The 22,447-nt window shown below is 34.0% G+C and overlaps 1 protein-coding gene across 1 annotated transcript in view; it reads right to left on the bottom strand.

The window, feature by feature from the left end:
- The window catches only part of LOC149747865 (glutamate receptor ionotropic, kainate 2), a 119,441-nt gene that overhangs the window by 28,098 nt on the left and 68,896 nt on the right, over positions 1–22,447 (bottom strand). Inside the window, exon 4 of the mRNA XM_089921663.1 lies at positions 4,800–5,025. Within this exon, the coding sequence (XP_089777789.1) occupies positions 4,800–5,025 (226 nt within the window). The remainder of the gene's footprint in view (positions 1–4,799; positions 5,026–22,447) is intronic.

Below are 22,447 nucleotides of genomic sequence, written 5' to 3'. Positions count from 1 at the left end.
CCCTTCAAATTTAAATTATTATGTTCAAATTTATCTCATTCAGAATTCAGCTAAAAACAAAATGTATGTTAAATGCATTAAGCCACTTTTAGTAATGAGACATTTTAATAAATTTTAATTCAATATTATTTGGCAATGAAAATAAAGAAGAATATGGTAAAATATTCTTCCTAGTCTATAATTTTGCTATGCCAAAGTATTATTAGATGCTTTGAATTTTTATTAATATGTACTGATAATTTTACATTAAAAGTCCAAGAAAGTCCTATAAAAGAAATTTATCATGTGCTATTACCTAATTTTTAAAAATTCATTTTAATGAAAACACTAATTGATTATACTATTATACCAAAGTAACTACACACTACGAAAAAATGATTCCACTTAGATATATAATTCAACTTGATTTCTTAAGTTTCTCATGAAAGTGACCTGCCTGTATCAATGACTATTTTCTGCAATAACTACGCTTTCTTCAGAAGGCAAAAGTTGATCTGATGAGCTGAGTTGAACAGATAAAAGGAAAAAAAAAACTACACCCTAAGGCTTATAGTTTAATTTGTTTCCTTCTCTCATATATAAGATAAGCTTAAAATGAGAAGAAATAGAAATTCCAAATGCTGTGCCCAGTATTTTCCTTCATTTAAAAAGTTATATAGTTTATACATTTATTAATATTTTGAATTGTTTTATATTTTCCCTATAAGTCAATATCTTTCAGTAAACAGTGCCAGGGGTGGGGAGAAAACAAAAATTGCCATTTGTATGTTTCCAAGAAACTGTAACAGCTTCCCTAGAACTGATTTAACTGTTATCTTTCTTTTTTTAAATAGCTTTCACATCTGAAATATCTCAGGGAGTTTTGAGAATTATATAATATACTATTTTGATTTATTTGTAACAAGCATTTCCTCAAAGCAAAACAATATGATAAGAGACATTCCTGGTACACTGGTACATTGTATTTACAATACAAAAAAGCAAACAAACCAAAAAACCCATCAAGTTAAGGTTTTATATTAAGTATAAGTCAAATTTCTTTATTCTAGAAATTTTGAAATTATGAGTGCTATTATGTAACTAATATTAATGAAGAATATCTGTGCTATACTCTAAAGTCCTCAAACATCCTCCCCAAATCTTATTCAATTCTCACTACCCTCAGTCACTCAGGTTTGTTTAATGAAGTCATCGCATTGAGTAATGTAAGATGCCATGCTGATCTTTAGCTCCAAAAGTTGTTTTCTGTATTTATAAATCTTGCTGCACCATCATATTTTCATATGTAGAGTTCATTTGTTGAACAAATAATTGAGGGTCCACAGAGTGCAGGCACTATTGTTGTGTGGGCTTACAACAACAAACAGACAAAAATCTCTGCCCTCTTCCACGCAATGTAAACTAAAAGAGGAGGGTAAGGATACATAGGAATCTCACTCCTTCCAGAAACAACACTGAAAAATGCATTTATTTTCTTCAGCTCTTTCCAAATGAAACTGTGAGGCAATGGGAACCTATCAAATCACTGCTTCCATTCCTCTCATAAGTGTTTAAGAAGGTGTTTGATTTTTAAAATTTGTTTGAAAACATCAGCTAATCATATTTCTCCATGTAGTTTCTAGCCCACTTTAAATCAAACTCTGGGACTCTGTCAAGTACATTATCTGAAACATTATTATAAGTTTAGCATTAAATAGACCTTAGGTGTTCCTAGTCTCACCCTGTAATTTTACTAATTAAAAAAATAGAAAGAAATTTAGAAGCTATAAATTTCATGTCACTTGTCTAAGATCACATTGACAAGGCTAAATCTAGAATATCAGTGTGCAAAATACTACATGATGATACTTTAGAGCATATCATCAGCCTCTTTTCTAAAACATAAATTTGTTCATATAACTCTTCATAAATGAGTACAAGTACGCTTGAAAAGTTATCAAAGTTACTCATCACAAATTCCGAATAAATGGTACATCAACTCATGAAGTTGTTGAGTTCTTTAGGTAATTCTTACTGAGGCAAAGAGCCATATGGGATCTAACTATGGAGTATGCCAGGATTTGAACACTCCATCAACACAAAACTGTGGCAATAAACTCAAGCCTTACTGTGAATATAAGTATAATTTAAAGCATTTTGAAAAGAAGTGCTTCTTAAGCTATAATTATGAGAAATCAAACATTTTTATATATTAGAATTAATTAGAAAACTTCTGAATTAATACATACATTGGCATAATAATGGCAAAGCTTTGGATGGCCTTTCCCTAGTGCAAACAATAAAGGGGGTTCATTTTGTGTAGAGAATTTTAAAACAATAATAGCAACAACTCTCACCTGGCACTGGCAGGTCAAAACATGTCAAAAGTAAAATATTTCTCTCTTGTAAATATCTTCTGTTCATCCAGGTTCTAAACAATTACTATTGAGTTTTAACAGCCCAACTCTTATTGAGTTTTGAATTAGCATCTATATTTATTTCTTATTCTTTAATAAACATTGTACTCCACTTGGAAACTAATTTGGAGAATTCTCATTATACAGCTCACTCCCCCAAGATATGTGAGCTAAGCTACACTTGCATATTTTTGGAGCAAGAACTTAAGGTTCTTGTTTTTTTGTTTTGTTTTGCTTTGCTTTCACAATGACTGTGCAATCATTATTTTGAGTCTACTATAATTGCAGGAATATGTAATGTTACAGGAGCGAATGTCTCAAAATTCTCTCAAAGCCAGTTCAAACTATTTTGAGCTATAATGAATTTGAGTAAACTTTACCTAATATGAAAGAATTTAATGTTGAAGTTTTTGAAGTCATTATGGTGGAAAATTTTTGGACTTCCTAGACATTTGAAAGTTGTTAGAAACAATCCCAAAGAAACAAAGACATGGACACTATTGCAATTTCTGGAATTTATCATGAAATGGGATTTTTATGAATCTGTGCCCAACTTTCTAACTATGGTATACATGTTAGAAAGAAACTTTTCAAAATTAAAAGTAATAAAATTATGAATGAGGATACATGGACAAATATGACTATATCATTTATTAAACACATATACATGAAAATCCGTTTAGACAAAGTCATTAAAAATTTGCAGAAATTAAGGCTCAGAAAAATTATAGTGTCATTATTCATTATTGCAGAGCCAGTGAGTAGCTGTAAGTGCTTTCCCCTTTCTTTAAAAAAAAAAAAGATGTAATAAAAAACATGTTAATCTGTTATTTTGTTTTCTTTGCATACAGTATCAGTTTCCTATCTCCGCTATAACAAATTACCACAAATTGAGGGGCTTAAAGTAGCACAAATTCATTATCCCATAGTTCTATAGGTCAGAAGTCCTAAAAGTGAGGTATCTGCAGGGCTGCATTCCTTCTGTGGCCTCCAGGAAAGAATTGGTTTCCTTGCCTCCTAAACTAACTTCTAAAGGTCCTCTGTATTGCTAGGCTGTGGTCCTTTCCTCCATCTTCAGTTCACCAAGTAACATTTTCAAATCAATCTCTCTTTCTCTTCCTCCCCTTCCCTGCCATGGTGTCCCCCAGCCCCAAGATTTATATATTGAAACCTAATCCCCAGTATAGTGGTATTTAGAGGTGGGGTCCCTGGGGTGTGATTGGGTCATGAGGGTGGAGCCCTCATGAATGAGATTAGTGCTCTTATTTAAGGGACTCAAGATGGATTCCTTGTTCCTTCCTGGTCTATTAACTAAGAAGCAGCTTATCATCAGACACCAAACCTGTTGGTACCTTGATCTTGGACTTCCAGCTTCCAAAACTGTGAGAAATCAATTTCTGTCATTTTTACAGCACCCAATCTCTGGTGTTTTGTTACGGCAGCCCAGGTGGACTAGCACATTCTTTCTCTCACTACTTCTGTTGTGATACCTTCTTAATTGTGACACTTGTGCTTCCTTCTTTTAAGGACCTTTTCGATTACACTGGACCCACCTGGTTAATCCAGGATAATCTCCCCATTTTAAGATCATTAACTTAATCACATCTGCCAAGTCCCTTTTGTCATAAAAGGTAATAAATTCATATGTTCTCAGGATTAGGCCATGGACATTTCGGGGGAGCCATTTTTATGCCCATGACATGTACATATATACTGTAATATGTATTTATACATTCATTAATCATATGAATGTATATACATGTTCATATACATTATACATAAATATGAAGCTCAATAAATGAAAATTTTCATTGTCTTTTGTGGCAATTATTATTATTTCATCCCATGATTATTACTGAAAAGAATTTTGTCATGTAGAAGAAAGAGAATGTTAAAACTAATCAATACTAGTGTAAAATATTCTAGGTATGTTCCTGGTAAATAGTCTGCTATTCCTCTTAAAAAAACATATACCTCTTGTACATAAAATAATTATTCACAGTAACCATTTGTGGCTCATTCTTCTAGTTAACTAAGTCAAATACAATATTCGTAAGCCACCAATCTGAAAAAATAATGTTGCAAAAACTTTATTCATAAAAACTTTTTTTAAGTGTAAGATTGAGAAGGTCCTTTGCGGGGGGGGGTGTTGTGGATGTTTTCAACACTGATACAGTAAAAATGTCTACTGACCATTTGGTAGAAATCAATTTTCCTTTTGTTACTTATTCCTTTAGAAGCAGATGTCCAAATATCTTCCTGACTTTATACAGTCTCAGAACATAGCAAGATACATTTGTTTGAAGCAAGATTCCTAATGGCATATGGAGGCATTGTTTTTCTTCCATTTTCACAGCAACTAAGATTAATGAACAAAGAACAAGTGGCTGACATGAAGCCTACCCATGGGGGTGCCGACGCCATAACCTTTGGAGTCTATGAGGCCGCCAATCTGTGTCAGGTTACAGTTCCTCTGAGTGACAAACTCAATGGTTGTTGACTCCATTAGGAAAGCATAATCAGAGGTGAGGACTCTCTGGATTCCTTCTTCATTACTTTTGACGAGCACGGACTGCCTCCTGCTACTCATGAAGGCCCACATTTTGTCATATGTGGAGATTTTTGATTTCTGGGGAAAAATAAAATACATAAGAAAGACATTTCTTAGTTTCCACATGATCCTACAATATTTAGATGAAATTGACCATATTTAGTTTGCTCATCCTACCTTATAACTGTATTAGTAATAACAGTGATACTAAGCCACAAAAAAATCAAAATCTGTATAAAAACATTTCTCATAGCAATTCCTCATTGTATTTCCAGGTATAGAGCAGATTTATTTAACAAATGTATAAAAAATGTCCTGATGTTCAAAAGTTCACAACTAGTAAATCATAGGAGGCAATAAACAAGAGAAAATAAACAAGATTAATAAGGACGGTTTTTTGTGTTTGTATCTCACATGAATATCTCATGTGTACAATTTTATCCTTCAACATTACTATAACATCAAATTTGGAAGATGCAGACACTGGACACTAGGAGGGTTTTTTTTTCCCCCGAATTCAGTTGACTATAAGACAGATGTTACATTATCCCCCAAGGATAACATACAGATATAGGTTGAAGAGATGAGAGGAATTTGTTACAAATAAGGATATTACAAATAAGAATGACTACATTTCTGCTAAGACACAATCGGGACACCACAGAACTTCTTTTAACCTGCCTCAGGACAACAGGAAATCAATCATTCAGGTCTTACTAACTAACGATTCCTGGACCAAGAAAATAGAAGAGTTTTTACATCCAACCGGAAATTCTCAGTAGGGCTTCAGTACGATCAATTGCTAAAGGAAAGAAATGGGTTTTGTTCAGAAGGCACTGGTAAAACATAAACAGGAAAAAGGTTAGCATCTGCTTATGGAAAGCTCGTCTGTGAAACCTTTATCTTAGTTTAATTCTTATACAATCACAAAAAATAATACTGCAACAATAAACACAAGAAGGATATTCACCATACTGGTTGCTCTGTCATGAAAACTCAAAACTATTTTCAAATAAATAGATATGCAATCTTTTGCAGCTTAAGCGTGCATTTAGTCCTACATGTGCCAGGACATAAATGCAATATTACTCCTTCCACTAAAAGGTAGGTACACAGTAATATTCAGAAAAATTCTGGAATTATTTCAATGATAAAATGGGAAGAAAAATTTTAATTTGGGGGGGAAAATACCGAAAGGTACAATAAGTGCTTTATAAAAACAAGTAGCTTTAGAGCTAAGAAAGGGTAGACGTGTAAACCTTTGCTCTCCAGTGAACACTAAAACATGCTAAAAGGCCAGTGGCTTAAAATGGGAAAGAAGGCAGCTAGAACCCCCAGAAAAAAATTGATATGATTAAAAATTTGGGCAGCTATGGAGGCATGTCAGTTGTTTTCAAGTAAAATAATCAAACGTTAGGAGTAGAAAAGGGAAATGAAATGAATAATTATGATGAAATTCTTATTGGAATAATTAAGACCAATAGTGAGATTTTGCAAAGATGTACCTGGCTATCCAAATTAGTAACATAATGAGGATAGCTAGAACAAGTTCATTTCCTTTCAAAGGTAAAGAATTTTTCTCCTAATGTTTTAGATTAAGTGAGGCCAAAATACAAAATAGAACCAAAATCAGAGCTCACCTGCAGATTAAAGGGATTTTATGTAAAAAAAAAAACTTGGATACAGTTTTTGACTTAGTGAATCTGTGACTGATAATAAACACAATCCAAAAATGTAATACTAAAAATTTATGTATTCAAAATTGCATGCTCATTTCTTGACAATTTAAAATGTAACATTTTTAATGGAGAGTGATAGTGTAATATCATAACAGGGGTGTACTCATTGAGGCCAAAAATCAAGCAGAGATAAAAAGTGTACAAAAAGTTATTCTTACTTGTATTGTTCATAAATCTCCTAAATTCTCTGCCTTATTTTAGTTATAGGAACATTAGTAATAAATACATTTTATTGCTTTAGTTACATGATTTTCAATTTATAACATGTTCTATCACTGAAGAGTTAATTTAAATAAAAACTTAAGGACTAGTAATTTTGTCCAAAACAAAGGGAGAATATAATGTTTACAATGGCACTAATCATTTAAATAGTTTAATTACATCTTTCTCTTTTTTAACATTAAAAGAAAATTTTAGTTTAAACATTATGCAACACAATTTAAAAGACGAGAATTACATTTTTAACAGTACATGAATGTATCCATTATTAATATTTTGCTGTGGTTAATGAAGTAAACACATCAATCTTTTTAACAGAACCCACACCCAACAAACTAAGATATATTTCTAATATATTCTTTACAAATGTAGAGTTTAATTTTACATTAATGTGAAATTTAGTTATTTTACATTTGAAATGTCTAATCTACAATACTAACCTTCAGCTGACCAAATAAGGATTTTACAAAATATATTTTTATATAAAATTCTTGGAACACTTTACTGCACTGATTTTTTATTTCTATGAGCATTTCCTAGAAGGTACTATTTATATTCATTTTGAAACTAATCATTTCCTATCTTTTAAAAAAAAATTTTATTGGAGTATGGTAGATTTACAATGTTGTGTTAGTTTCAGGTGTACAGCAAAGTGAATCAGTTACACATATACATATATCCACTCCTTTTTAGATTCTTTTCCCATATAGGCCATTACAGAGTATTGAGTAGAGCTCCCTGTGCTATACAGTAGGTCCTTATTAATCATTTCCTACCTTCCATTATTACTTAAGTATCTCTTATTTTCTGGAATCTATTGTCTATGATTTTTGTACAGGTTCACCCATCTTTCCTGTCTGCAGAAAATATAAGTATTTCTGTTGTTCCTATATGGCATAATAGGTTTTGATAGAAAAGTTACCCGAATTGTTTTGTTTCTCATAATAAAAATAAAAAGCCAAATAAGAAATATTTCAATTTAGAAATATTGACTACTTGCTGCTCACACACATTCTATATGGCTTGCTTGCTTGTTTTGCTGTCATTCTTTAACCACAATTTCCAACTGAGCACAGTTATCTCTCAATTATGGCTGTGAAACACAATGCTGTGTAGAAAAGATATGGGAAGTAAGATTAAAAGCCATTACTACTTTTGTAGACTGCATGTGTGTATGTGTGCGGTATGTAATGCCATTCAGCTCTTAAACAACTTCTACAGAAAGTTGAAATAGAAAATTAATCTTTAGCATTGCCTGGCAATTTTATTACTTTTATCATTTTCAGTAGTGAAGATGGTATAGTGCATCACTGGTTTAAAAGCACAAGATCTGAACAACATGAATTTTACTGAAACCCTTAAATATAAAGCAGCTAAGGTGGCTTATAAAATATTTGAAGAAAGTATCTGAACAAACTCTTAGGCTGAATATGAAGATTACGAGGCTTTTTTCTCTATAAATCTGGCCACTCATAAATACTTGATTACCTATACTTAACTAATATATAGATAAATTCTGAATAATGTAGGCCTGGGCCAGAAGTAATGATCACTAATTCTATATCTCTTATTAATAGAAGATATGTTCTTATGCAAGCCAGTTAATCTTTTAATTCCAGTTTACATAATAGTCAAATATCTTTGCTAAACTTACAGGATTTTTGTGAGGATCGTATAAGACAGTACACGTAAACACACTATGCAGTAGTAAGACATTTTTGTAACTCCAATTATTTTTTAAAAAGAGAGCATACTACTCCCAAGTGCTTGTATTTTATTTTTCTTAAGAAACACCGAGTATTCTGGCAAAGATGGAAGGTTGAATATCATCTTTGAACACATGTTCTCTCCTGTGGCATGAAACCACAAGGCAAAAGAGAAATGGATAGGGTGCAACAAAAACAAAATTTTGGAAGCTGGAAAGCAGACAGATGAATTGTAACTGAGCTAACCAACGTTTAGGACCCCCTTCTCCCCTGTAAAAGTTTCTGAGATTGGCATTTCTACATCCTTCTCAAAGCCGGAATGATCAAACGTCTAACAAAAGTAGAATTTATTGAAAAAATGTCTTAAAAACAACTATCTCTGAGCAGCTTGGCGACTGCTCGATCCCACCCAAGCAAAGGACTAGAGGTTTTATTCTCTGGGAAGTAAACAAGAGTGCACTGGAGGAAGTGGAGCTACGGGGGCCCATACTGAAACCAGAAGGAAGAGGTTGGAGTCTACAGCCAATGTTGAGACCAGTCAGCATTCTGTCTGTTTTGGTTCTTTGAATTCCTCCAAGAAGATATTTTTAAGCAAAACTGGGCTGCTCTAAAGAGATAATAATAATATTAATAACAACAATAATAGCAGTTAGCACATATAATAGCATGTGCCAAACATTATTCTAAATTATTTATACATATTTAAATTTTTACAACATTTCTATTAGGTGGTAGTATTTTTGTCCCCATTCTAAAATTAGAAAACCAAAACACAGAGTGCTTTATAATATGCCTAAATTCATGTGGCCTCTTCCTAGCAAAACCAGGAATCAAACATGGGCAGATTAGCTACCAAGTTCATAGTCTTAATTATTGCACTATATCAACTGCATCTAAAGGCGCATATCATGGATTTCCAACAAAACAACCCACTATATCACCCTAAAGTGAAGCTCATAGTTTTTCACACTTAACTAAGCACCCAGAGCTTGCAGTGAGTCTCTAACCTAAATTATAAAGACCAAAACAAATAAAATGGCATAAATGTCTTCAGAGAGGTAATAGATGCTGCACAAATGCAAAGAAAAAAATGTAAATGGACTCTGTTGAAAGAAAATGCATTCAGAGAACAAATACATATTAAAAATCTGATATCAAAAATGGAAACCTCAAGTGAAATGTAGAATAAAAGAGAATTTAAAACACTGCAATTGGCTTGACCTCTAATTTCAGAATATTTATATTAAATACATGTGGAATTATACTGATATGATACTCTAAGATCTAATGTGTAAGGAGGAAATAAGAAGCCTCAGCTAGTTTTAGTTCTAATAAAATAGAAAATTGTTGAACATTTTCAAGGTAAAATAGACTGTAGGATCTCTAAGGTTAAAATCAATAGGTAGAAGCTGTGTAAGTTAAAGATTAGGAATAAGAACTCATTTAAGGTCAGTAAGCAGGTATTTAAAATTAATAATCAAATATTTGTATGCTGAGTGTGAAAGTTTATGTAAACTTATTTAGAATTAAGGATATACCAAGTTGCAATGTGAACTAAAGATCGTAGGTGGAAGGTGCAGCATGTTGAAAGAATGACCTGTATACTATGTCTTGCTGACTCTCCTGTTAGACTAAGGTTAGTTTCATTCAGTGAAGTAGCTACTGATCATTGCCAAGGGACGTGATAAAATCGTGGATGGAGACTAAGCTGCTGAGCTAAATGTGCACAGTCTTTGAAAGTCCTCTAGCCACAGGGATACAGAGAAGTGAGGACCTACATAGAACACCAGAACAGACTCAGGAATTGGGACACAGCTTGGCCCTGTGCATCACTGTTGCCAAATTCATTAGGAAAGACATTCCAGAAGAATGTTTTATTTAAGAGGAATATGAAAAATGAAAGTCAGGTAATAAACTAAGCATCAGAAAATATAATTTTCTGTAAGGGAAGAATTGAGATAATGGCAAATTAAGGCATAGAAGAGAAACGATTCAGATAGAGTATAGCCAAGTTAAAAACAAAAAATTTAATTAGTGAAAAAAAAAGAATATCTTGTTTCACTCCTTTACTTCACAAATGAGAAAACTAAGGCTACTTGATAAGAAAAAAATATTAGCAGTGAAGGTAGATTTGTAAAGAGTAAAATGCTGATAGGATTTATGACATCATGGTTTTAAAGAAGAATTTTAATTCCATAACAAGACAATAACTTCTTTGGCAAAAATGAGAAACAGTCCTAAGTATTATCATTACAGTTAGGCTGTACATAGTAATATAAAGTCACACAAATAAATCAAGTCTCAGAGATATTGCTTGAAGTGAATATTAAAATCAAAGCACTGTAAAGGAAAAGCATATTTAAAATGTTTGAAATAAAATCGTCTTATTTTCTCACACAACCCACCCCGCCGCTCTAAATACTGGAATAAATTTCTTTCTTTTGTGTGTGTGTCTCATATTAAAGACACTTTTCCTTCTGTGTTACATCAGACAGATTTAGGATGTCAATGTTTAGCAGTGTTTATTTTGTCAAAATGCTGAGGCTTGTAAGTTGATTTGGTTTTTGCTACATCAGCACAAAACCAATAAAACTAGTTCATAAGGCACTGTCTTTTTATAATAGCAGTTTTCATGGGCTATGAAACATCAACAGAAGGATAAAAGAAAAAAATTCTTGTCAAGAATAAACTTACAAAGAATAAGAAATACAACACTTTTAAAAAATTCACAGATGCCAAAAGATTGTGTGCTTTACAAAGAGCATTCAGTATACTTAAAATATTTTAAACATATAGCTAATGATTCCAAATTTAAGGATACATAGCTTTCGTTTCTGATAGAACTCGAAATAAAGTTTGCAAACTGAAATTACCTGGTTCTTTGAAGATCTCCAATATCTAATGGGTGTTAGCCAACATTTTTCCTGAGCATTTTAGAGAGAGATTTTTAGACACAGTGAGATATTGATACGAGGATAGTGCTTTGAAATTTTGTTTCTATCCCATCTAAAATGCTATGAAAGCCAATAAAGTAAGGATTACTCTTGTACCATTGGAGTAGATCTTTTATTGTAAGCAACATATTTTACAAATTCAAAGCGCTTTAAAAAAATAAAAAATCTTTGGGGCTTCCCTGGTGGCTCAGTGGTTGAGAGTCCGCCTGGCGATGCAGGGGACACGGGTTCGTGCCCGTCCGGGAGGATCCCACATGCCGCGGAGCGGCTGGGCCTGTGAGCCACGGCCGCTGAGCCTGCGCGTCCGGAGCCTGTGCTCCTCAGTGGGAGAGGCCACAACAGTGAGAGGCCCGCGTACCGAAAAAAAAAACAAAAAACTTTGATTTAAATTCTTTAGGACACAAATGAATTCTCCTCCCCCACTCACTTTGATTGCTGTCAAATACAAATTAAAATTTAGAAACCATCATGTGTTCATTGGATCTATTTTTATAAACCTGTCAGATACCCTAAAAATAAGAAAATATTTGCTAGACCTCTAGAAGTTAATTTAAAATTAACTTTTTAAGTGTGTTCTAGAGGAAAGCTTATTTTCTTGAATAAGAGGGAAAAATATTTAATATTAATCTTGTTTGAACTATCATAGCCACAAAGCATCAACAGTACAAAGAAAATCCAGTACTATTTTGTAATATGTTTTTTATACATAATATTTGAAGCGTTGACTACAACTCAGATTTTTAAAAAAAAGTTTATCAAGTAGTACAACACCTAAAACATCTTGAAGTAACTTCCTCCCGTTGCGGAGCACAGGCCCCGGACGCGCAGGCTCAGCGGCCATGGCTCGCGGGCCTAGCTGCTCCGCGGCATGTGGGATTCTCCCGGACCGGGGCACGAACCCGCGTCCCCTGCATCGGCAGGCGGACTCTCAACCACTGCGCCACCAGGGAAGCCCCCAAAGTAACTTTTAAAAAGACTTTATTGATGTTAAGAACCCATTTATTTTATTTAAAAAATAAACATTCATGAAAAAATATTTTCTCACCTAAACCATAATGTGTGGCAGAATTAGTTGAACTCTGGTGTATGGATGAAAGTGGTGAAATTACTAAAAGAAGAGGCAGTAATTTATGATGATTTTCCATAATTACCAAAGTAAATTTGGTGTCATTGGTACTTACTCAAATCATTCCTTTTCAATAAATTCCACATTACCAATTTGGTTTCTAATATTAACTTAAATATTTGGTTATACGTGCTATAATAACATTTATTATTCTGTTATGAAAAAGTCGCATGTAATCATTCCTAATATGTGGTTTGAAAAAGCCCATACCAAGGGAGACCTCGGTAAAGGAGAATTTGGCTGAGATTTGCATTTTAATTTTTTATTACAGTAAATAAATTACCAACAATAGTGGAACATATGTGCTAGGTAAGAACATCTGAGCCCTATCTGGACTCATCTGACCTTGGTCACTAGGAAATTAGAGTTAATTCAGGAAAACAGGACTGAAGCCATATGTGGTTCATATCAAAGGTGGATCTGAGGCTAGTGCAGTGATCTGAAAGCATTTGGTTGTTAGCAAACCTGTCAGTCCTTGGAATAATTCTGGCAGTTTTATCTTGAAGCATCTGCAATCTCTTAAAACAGGATATTTGAAGAGAAAGACAATGAAAGAGAATTGCTCTTCTCATCGTTATGGAGAGTTAATAGAGGAATAAGAGAGAGAATTATGACTGAGCATAATAGGATGGGCAGCAAGTTTAAAGTGATTTGGTGAAGTTAAAGGCAGTTATCCTTTTGAGGCAGTTGAGCCAGGATTTGCTAGTTCATTCTGCACTATTCAGACTCCCTACTGATGATTCTTCCGGTCATTGCATTTTATTCTTTAAATGAGGTATCTTGAAATTTCCTGGTCAAATATTTTCTTTTTTTATAAATAACAGTAATCAGCAATATAGTTTACTATCATTTGGTCAAATTTAAATAAAATTAGGAAACTTGACTTCACTGGGTCAGTGGAGGACCTTGAACCACAATTTCTTGGCCATATCTAACAAAATGCTTCCCTAACAATTTCAAAGAAATGTTATGAGGAATGAGAAAATTCATATAAAGTCACTTCGACAAGCTATAAAGCTCTCTAAAGATATCAGGATTTTATTCTTATTGCAAATTTTATGTGATCAACCAGTGGAGGAACATAGTAACTCTCTACTAGGACTGCAGCATATAACTACTATATTCTTATATCTCTGGCTTTACCTTTAGAATAATTTATAATTTATAGGAACATGGAAACATTCACTTGCTTACCCATTCACTCGTTCTTTCATATTTATTGAGCAACAGCTTGGTGTAAAGGACCATGCCAGGCACTATGCGTGTAGAGGTTAGACCCAAACAAAGCATGGCCTCTGTCTTAGCAAAGCTTAATGTTCCATAAATACAGGAAAAGTAAACTAAGAATTATGAAATGGTGTGATAAATGCCTTGACGAGGGACAGATGAGGTGTAACCTACGTTGATGAGGGGATGTATGACGGGAAGTCAGAGGAAATAATTCCTTTTCCTTTAGGATTCAAATCAATTACAGTTTTGCTGGGTCTCTCACTCCTTTCTAATTGAAACGCTGAACTATAAATAGGTGTGGGGAGAAAGTCCTCAACGTTTGAAACTCTTAAAGGAACCACTGTTCTCACTCAGCCAGTACCCTTTCCAGGATTTCTGAACTCTTCGGGGAGATGATGCAAACCTCATCAAAATATTTTAAGAATGATGTTTAGATACATAATGTTTGTATTGCTGTAACCTTATATATGTCAAAATATGTCAAATATATATATATTGTCAAAATATATGTCAAAATATACACAAAGCGGATACTTTGTTTCTAAATAGTAAATGAATGACCTTAGTTGGCCATAGGGAGGAGAGAGAAACAGTTTTAATCACTTCTCCCTCCACTGGCTAAACATGCATACTTAATCACGATAACCATGAATTTAATATGTATAAGGTAATTGCATCAATGATTATATAAATCACTAACCTAAGGTACATTTTTTTCTGGCCACACCATGCGGGCTTATGGGATCTTAGTTCCCCCACCAGGGATGGAACCCATGACTCCCTGCAGTGAAAGCACTGAGTCCTAACCACTGGACTACCAGGGAAGTCCCTGAGGCACGTCTTAAGTAGAAGAGCCACATCTGACCTAGGTGCTTGAACTTGCCATTTTCTCTAGCTCGACTGTACTTCCTTTGCATATCTGTATGCCTCACACCTTTACCTCCTTCTGATCTTTGGTCAAACATCGCCTTTCCAAAGGGACTTCCACTATTTACTCTATTTATAATTCCAATTCCAATGTAACACAGATATGCCTGCTGCTTTATTGTTATCCGTAGCACTTAATAACTATGTAGTATATTACATATTTCCTATTTTTATTTATATATCTGTTCAGTTCCTATCTCCCTTTGCTGTGAGATAAACTGCATGAAGATGGAGAGTTTTGCCTTGTTTTGTTCATCATTATAGCACCTCTACTTAGAATAGTGCCTGGTGTACAGTACGTACCAGTAGCTATTTATTGAATAAATCAGCTAAAAAAATAAATAAATGTATAAGTGTGTACAATGGAATTATTTATCTTGTGGTAGAATTTAGAAGACAGGAATATTAGTCTCAGCTCTGGTGTTACGAAGCTAAGTGATATTTCATGAGTAATTTCATATCTCTAGAACTCAGTTTGCTCATATGCAGAATAAACGGGTTAAACCATATAAATTCTATATCATTCACCAGAGATAGTCTATATAATTTTACATATTTAGAAGAATAGGCACATTTACTTTTTTCATATTCTGTTCATGCCTTAATTTAATAAGGAAAAGAATACCATTGGCCTAGTTTTAAAGCAAAGCATAAAGAAATCCACATCACTGTACTGCATAAATAATTTTCAACCCTATTTCAATGTTAAGGTGTAGGTTTAATGTGTAAACGAAAAATACTAGAATGTATTTCACATTCTACATATCTCAGGGATGGGAAGAAAATTAGCGTCCTCTTTGTTCTTTTCCCACTTTTAGACCATCACTGTCCCACCCCTTTTGGAAAACAAAGGTATAAACCTTTGTTCTGTTAAGACTCATGCCCTACAAACTTACTACCTGATTCCTCTTACTACAGCCTTCTATTCATTTTCTGGTTATGGCATCATTCTTAAAAAAACTGTAGTGCCCAAATGTTGGTTTCTATCAGTGATGAACTAGTAAATGTTTAACAGTTTGGCTCTCTGGACTTCCCTGGTGGTGCAGTGGTTAAGAATCCGCCTGCCAATGCAGGCGATACGGGTTAGATCCCTGGTCTGGGAAGATCCTACATGCCGCGGAGCCCTAGAGCCCGCGAACCACAACTACTGAAGAGCCTGTGCTCTGCAACAAGAGAAGCCACTGCAATGAGAAGCCCACGCACCGCAGCAACAAAGAGCAGCCCCCATTCGCGTCAACTAGAGAAAGCCCGCACGCAGCAACGAAGACCCAACACAGCCAGAAATAAAAATAAATAAACTTATATATTAAAAAAACAGTTCAGTTTGTCTCTCTGGAAAAGTGAAAAGGCCAGATTTGTAGAGTTTCCTGGTTTTTATGGTTTAAATATTCCCACTCTCACCATTTGAAACTATGGACTTGATACCAACAAAACTATGAAATTCTTAAAAATATAACTCCTGCAAGTCAATATAAGCCAGCTTCAGTATACCCCTTCTTCTCCTTCCCCCAACGTCCTGAGTGATTTCTCAGTTATTTGACCATCATTTCCAATCACTTTCTTACTAGCACCTCATTCACCCCAAACCATGGTTGTATATATCAACACCTGAAATATCTATGCTTCAAAATCAATTATTCAAATATCCTACTCTGTGATTATAACCTCTTTCTTTCCTAGTTTTCTTATTTCCCTTCTTTACTGGTTGTAGTTTCCAATCTCATTGGTGTCTCATGCCTGGTAATGACCTACCTTCCAATTCATTTGCGTCCTCTACTTCTTTATATTCCACTTTGTTCAGGTGAGCTTCCACGATCCATAATTTAAAAATTATTGTTGCTAACATCCTAAACTCATTAACCTCTCTCTCTTTTCTTTGGACCACCTAACCTAACAAAAACCTGAGTAAACCCAACTCTTCACTTCCTCTAAGTCTGTATCAAGGAGGCACAGAATTGCTGGAGAATCTCATACTATCATTATGAAGAGCAAAGCAAAGTAGATGCTCATCGCTGCCCAGAAAGTATAATACTTCTCTCAATTTCTTCTCTACAATTCCTATTTCAACTTTCTCTCCTTTCCCAAAATTCAAAACCTGTGGATTCATTCACTGTTGGAGGTTGATCATTGCTTCATAGAGACAAATTAAACCGTGTATGGGAGCTGACTCAAAGACCAAGCCAAAGCCCTTCTCACAGCAAAAATCTTCTTAAATCATAATCTCTCCTCTCTCTTTCTGTTCTGTTACCCTTTCTTCTAAAGGGAATCCTTTATTTTGTGGTTTGTATTCTACCACATCCTTTTGTCTTTTTCAGGAATATTAACACACTGATTTCTCTCTTATTACTCCTCTTCGATAATATTTTGGCATTCTCAAATCTTTTAGATCTTAACTTCTCTTCATCTAGTTGATATTCCTTCCCCCTCTAGTTACCATACTTTCTCTTTCCTCCCCTTTACAACAGAATTCATCAAAGAGTTGTCTTCATTATTTCATTTCTTTATTTTCTACCCAATCCTCTATCCACTCCGGTCTGTTTTCCAGTCACATGCTTTTATTGAAATAAATCTGACTAAATATACAAATGACCTCCATATTTTTAAATATAAGTAGACTTTTAAATTTTTTGTCCTCAGGTCACCAGACCACCCTTCAACATGCAATGCCCTTAACCATTTCTGCATTCCTGACACACACTCCTAACCACTGTCTTCCCATCCACTGCTACCCCTTCCAGTTTCTTCTCTACACGAAGCCGGAATGATCGTTCTAAATCTCAAACCTGATCACGTCAACCCACAGTTTATTCACTCTCTTACAAGGCTCCCTGTTACCCTCAAGATGAAAAGATAGTAATAACACAGGCTACAAAGTTCTAACAGGCAAAGCTAGTTGACTACCCATTCTCTCATTATTTTCTAACCTCTTTCTAACAGAATATATATTTCCTATCCTCCTGTTCATAACAAGATGTAACCCAATTATGCCCAATGACATAATAAAAAAATGTTCATGGGGCTTCTGATGAACACTTTTTGATAGCGCAGATTAAGTTGCCATGCTCCCAGTGGCTTCCTAGACCAATTCTATGTTCTCATAGTACACTGTAGCCATCCTTTGCAGTTTTTAAGTATATATTCTATTTAATTATCATTTGGTTAATTTCCATATTCCTCAGGGCTTTTTTTGAGTCACGTGTCTAGTGTATCTCTACACTTACTACAGGTACTGAAAGAAAGGCACCCCGGGCTTCCTTGGTGGCACAGTGGTTAAGAATCCGCCTGCCAATGCAAGGGACACGGGTTCGAGCTCTGGTCCGGGAAGATCCCACATGCCGTGGAGCAACTAAGCCCGTGCGCCACAACTACTGAGCCTGCGCTCTAGAGCCCGCGAGCCACAACTACTGAAGCCTGCACATGTAGAGCCCATGCTCTGCAACAAGAGAAGCCACCGCAGTGAGAAGCCCACACACTGCAACAAAGAGTAGCCCCCACCTGCCGCAACTAGAGAAAGCCCCGCTCGCCACAACTAGAGAAATCCCGGGCACAGCAACAAAGACCCAACACAGCCAAGAATAAATAAAAATAAAATAAATAAATTTATTAAAAAAAAAAAAAAAGAAAGGCACCCAATAAATATTTGAAAGAATGAATACAGTGCATTAATGAAGTGATAGGCGGTTAGTTATGAAACATCAGGTTATTATCAAAAATATAATATCACCGAAGAAGCATCCTAAGGAAAAATTCAAGAATACATGTTTATTAATTCTAAAGTATTAACTACACATAAAGTTTATTATAGAATCGCTGAAGGAAATATTCAGATCGATCATAAAGATTTATTAAATCTAATCTTCATGCAGGTAAGTTTAAATAATAGGCTAATTATCTCTAACGTTAGAATCCATTAAATGAAGACTCAGATTGATATTGCTATACATATTCTTAACTCTTTTTCTTAAAACTACTCTTAGTTTAGAACTTATTATGTGCAAATGCTATGCTAAGCATTTTAAGAACACAATGTTAATTAAATACTCATATCCCTGTGAGATAGGTTCTGTGATAACCATCACAAAAATGAGAAAAGTGTGATTAAGGTAATTAAACATCTATCCCAAGGCTTAAGGCAGACTCACAACTTATATACTAAAGCAAGTTTCTGTGAGTTATGACAGTAGGCACAATTTTGCTGAAATTGCTTTTCTGTAATTAATTGTTGGTATTATTTAAGGCAGTGATTTAGAGATAAGCCAAAACATACTTTCCAAAATAAGTACTGTAAGATGAAGCAAAATAGATGCAAGACAATAGATTCTGGCTAACAGGTTAAACAATCATAAACTTAAAAGGAAACGCCCAAAATACTTACACAGGACAATAATATATGTCCTGAAAAAAAGAACACAACAAAATCCAGTAGAAATACCAAAAGAAGAAGGAAAAAAGACAGAATTATATGCATAGTACGATTGAGTTGAATAGTTTTCAAGAACCATCCTTTGAAGTTAACTCCAAAAATGATATTTTTAAGTATGTGTTAAGTGATAACTAAATAAAGCTAAATTTAACCTAAATTTAAGAGGATGGTAAGAAGAGTTTGGGCTTGTCAGTGAGTGTGTGTGAGATATGTTGGCAACCTGTTCAACTCAGGAGTGCAAGAAGAATATTTTAAGCAGCTAGAGGCTAAAATCGATCCAGTTCCAGGCCAGCTTACATGGAACATGAGTAAGTATCCAGCATTTACCAGCATGGGTCTCTTCCAGGCAGGAATGCCAACAATTACATGGTTTATTATGTTACACTGTCATCCATCAAAGGCAGTGGTGGAAACAACTTGCATGTATTCTACCCATAACACTTTTGTATTTAACTAAAATTACTTTTGTCAAGCCTTCATTCTTTGTTTTGATACAAAGATCTCTGCTAGAATCTTCTATCTGTACCTTAGAGTGGAAATAGGTCACATGTGGCTATGTCTCTAATTAGTATTCACTTCCTAGCATCCAATAATCATTACAATTTAGAAAAGCATAGATTTTTGGGTTGTCTTTCATGTACTGTCTCGATAATATTGGCAATTAATTTTGCTGCTTCTTTTGTCCAAATTTTTAATTTGGTACCCACCTATTTTTTTTTTTAATAGCTCCCCGTCTCTGAGTTAGAGTTCTATACCTAGGTAGCTACAGGTCTGACTCCATTTTATTCTTGCTTGCAAAAGCTTAAGCTTTAATTTTGTTCAGTAGGCTCCATCCCATGCCAGACCTTTCTTTCTCTGCAGACACAATCCCTCAAGAAGAGTAGACCCAGCCAAGCTTTCTATTCCAGTGACCTATGTTGTTTTCCAAATAGGGCCAACCTTGAACTTTATTTGATCACAGTTAATCTATGTAATCTGTGGAACTTTCAACTTCTTTTCCAGAAGGAATGTCCACATTTTTAGAGTGAATGGCCAAAGTATAAGGTATAGTAGTACTAAAAACAAGCAAACAAAAACTCCAAATAAGCTAGGCTCCAAAGTGTAGTCCCAAAAATAAATGTGTGTACATGTATGTGTGTGTTCCTATTTAGTCAGCCAATTTTGTCAAAGTTTTGAATGAGGAAAAACTACTTAACTGAAAATCTATCTTCCCTCAAATTCGTCTAACAAAGTACATAAAGCTCTTTATCAAGTTTTGAAATGTTACCTAGTTAAGTGTATGTAAGTGATTTTTCAAATTATAACAAAAAGACCCATTTAAAAGGAAAAGAAAAAGAAAGTTAATTTTAAAAACTAGAGAGGAGAATTGTTCTTGACAATGCCAATGTACTTAAAAAAAATATGGATTGCTTGGATAAATATCTAACTATACTCATAAAAAACAAGAAAATTTTCTGACATACTTATATGCAGAGAGCTTTTGTCCTTAAATGTGTTGTCACCAGACTGGCCATACTGTGGTTGAAACAAATAAAGAAAGGTATAGGCTAGTATTTAAAACACAAACTGACTCACACTCACAAAATTAACTTTTAAAATTTTGAATTAATTTTGGATGTAATTGAAGTTTCAAGGCCACTTTAAAAAATTACAACCATAATTCAGCCTTCTTAATGCACAGGCATGGGAGTTCAGCTGTGACTTAAAATGCATGAAATTAGATATGGATGAATTTAGTTAAATAAAAGAAACATCAACGGAAAATATGGTGCAAAATAAAAATAGTAAACCTAACTTAGGAATGTGATTAAGAATACCAATAAATCTCTAAAAAGACAAAACAGTAAAACTTTAGGTCATCACCTTCACTCTCATTAATAGGCATTAAAACTCTATTAAAAACATAAATTAGCAAATTTCTAACTGGCAGCTAATGAATAGCATTAGTTAAAATTGCATTATAAATAATACAGTATAAAAATGATCTGAAGAGAAACTAAAGTTCAGTAAACATAACAGAGATGGACTTTTTATTTGTAATATATTTATATGAATACTCACCCTGTGGAGAGTATAATTTTAACCATCTAATCACTAACATGGAAAGTAAAACTGAAGGACTAGTTTACCTTCAGTATTGATATGTAATGATAATTTGGTACTCACTTTTGCATTTGAGAATTTTATGAAAACAAAGCACTTGTCTACTCTGATACTTAATAGCTGGGAAGTTAGTAACACTAACAATATTAGAAAATACAGTGCAATATTATTTGAATTTTTTCTGTTTAGCCATCTGTCTTTACCAGTCATATTTTCTATCTTGCCTTAGAAAACGAACAAAAAATGTTTTTCATAAAAAGCATTAGTCTTTTCACTAGAATGAATTTGTTCTATTTTTTACTTCCCATGTGACTGTGACTATGTCCAGAAAGCACATAGCTCTCTATAAAGAGAAAATGAAACAATAACTTCTTGTTATATGAACATTATCTAATCAACACATCTAAATAACTGTTGCACCTTCAAAATGGTCACTTTATTTCAAACTTGCTTGCATTTTTTTAAATTCTTTTTTTAGAATTGTCTTAAGATGTTATACTATATCTTTTCAAATACACTCATTATTAACAATTTTATAACCTATTAGGGTAAATTTTCTGTTTGAAATAAGCCAAAGTATTTGGAGTAAAACAATGTAAGTGTAAGCCATATGCTCATTTTGCTGTTAGTGTTCTGAAAGCAAGGATAGCTATAAAGTAAAAGAGTTGGTTTTCTTGTGCTGTCTAACTGTGTTCCGAAAACCATTCCAAAAGGAAAGCTCTAAGAATTTTTTTTAGCAAATCACAGTAGCAAATTTAGTTTCTTGAGGTGTTCCTTTGTGAAATGTTATTCATTTCCTGTATACAATCTACAGTATTTGTACCTAATGTAGTCCTCTTAAGTTAAAGATTTTTTTTCTTTATTGTAAATATTTTTACCTAGCAGAAAAATATTTACATCAAAACTAAATCTGCCTAAAATCTCTTTAACATCCATATGGGTAACATGATGTTAACTTGGATGTTTCAGTTGAGGCACCAAGAAAAATTAGACTTAAAGCACAAAGTGTGAAATGGACACCGTGAGGGCATTTCATAGTATATCTAGAAGCAATTAGATGATTGATCCACAAG

This window comes from Delphinapterus leucas, chromosome 12 (assembly GCF_059928025.1).
Source record: "Delphinapterus leucas isolate spDelLeu-1000000601 "Yukka" chromosome 12, BTC_Dleu_Yukka2, whole genome shotgun sequence".
NCBI classification, from domain to species: Eukaryota; Metazoa; Chordata; class Mammalia; order Artiodactyla; family Monodontidae; genus Delphinapterus; species Delphinapterus leucas.
The sequence above is the reverse complement of the archived record's forward strand: the minus strand, read 5'-3'. Positions and strand labels throughout refer to the sequence as shown.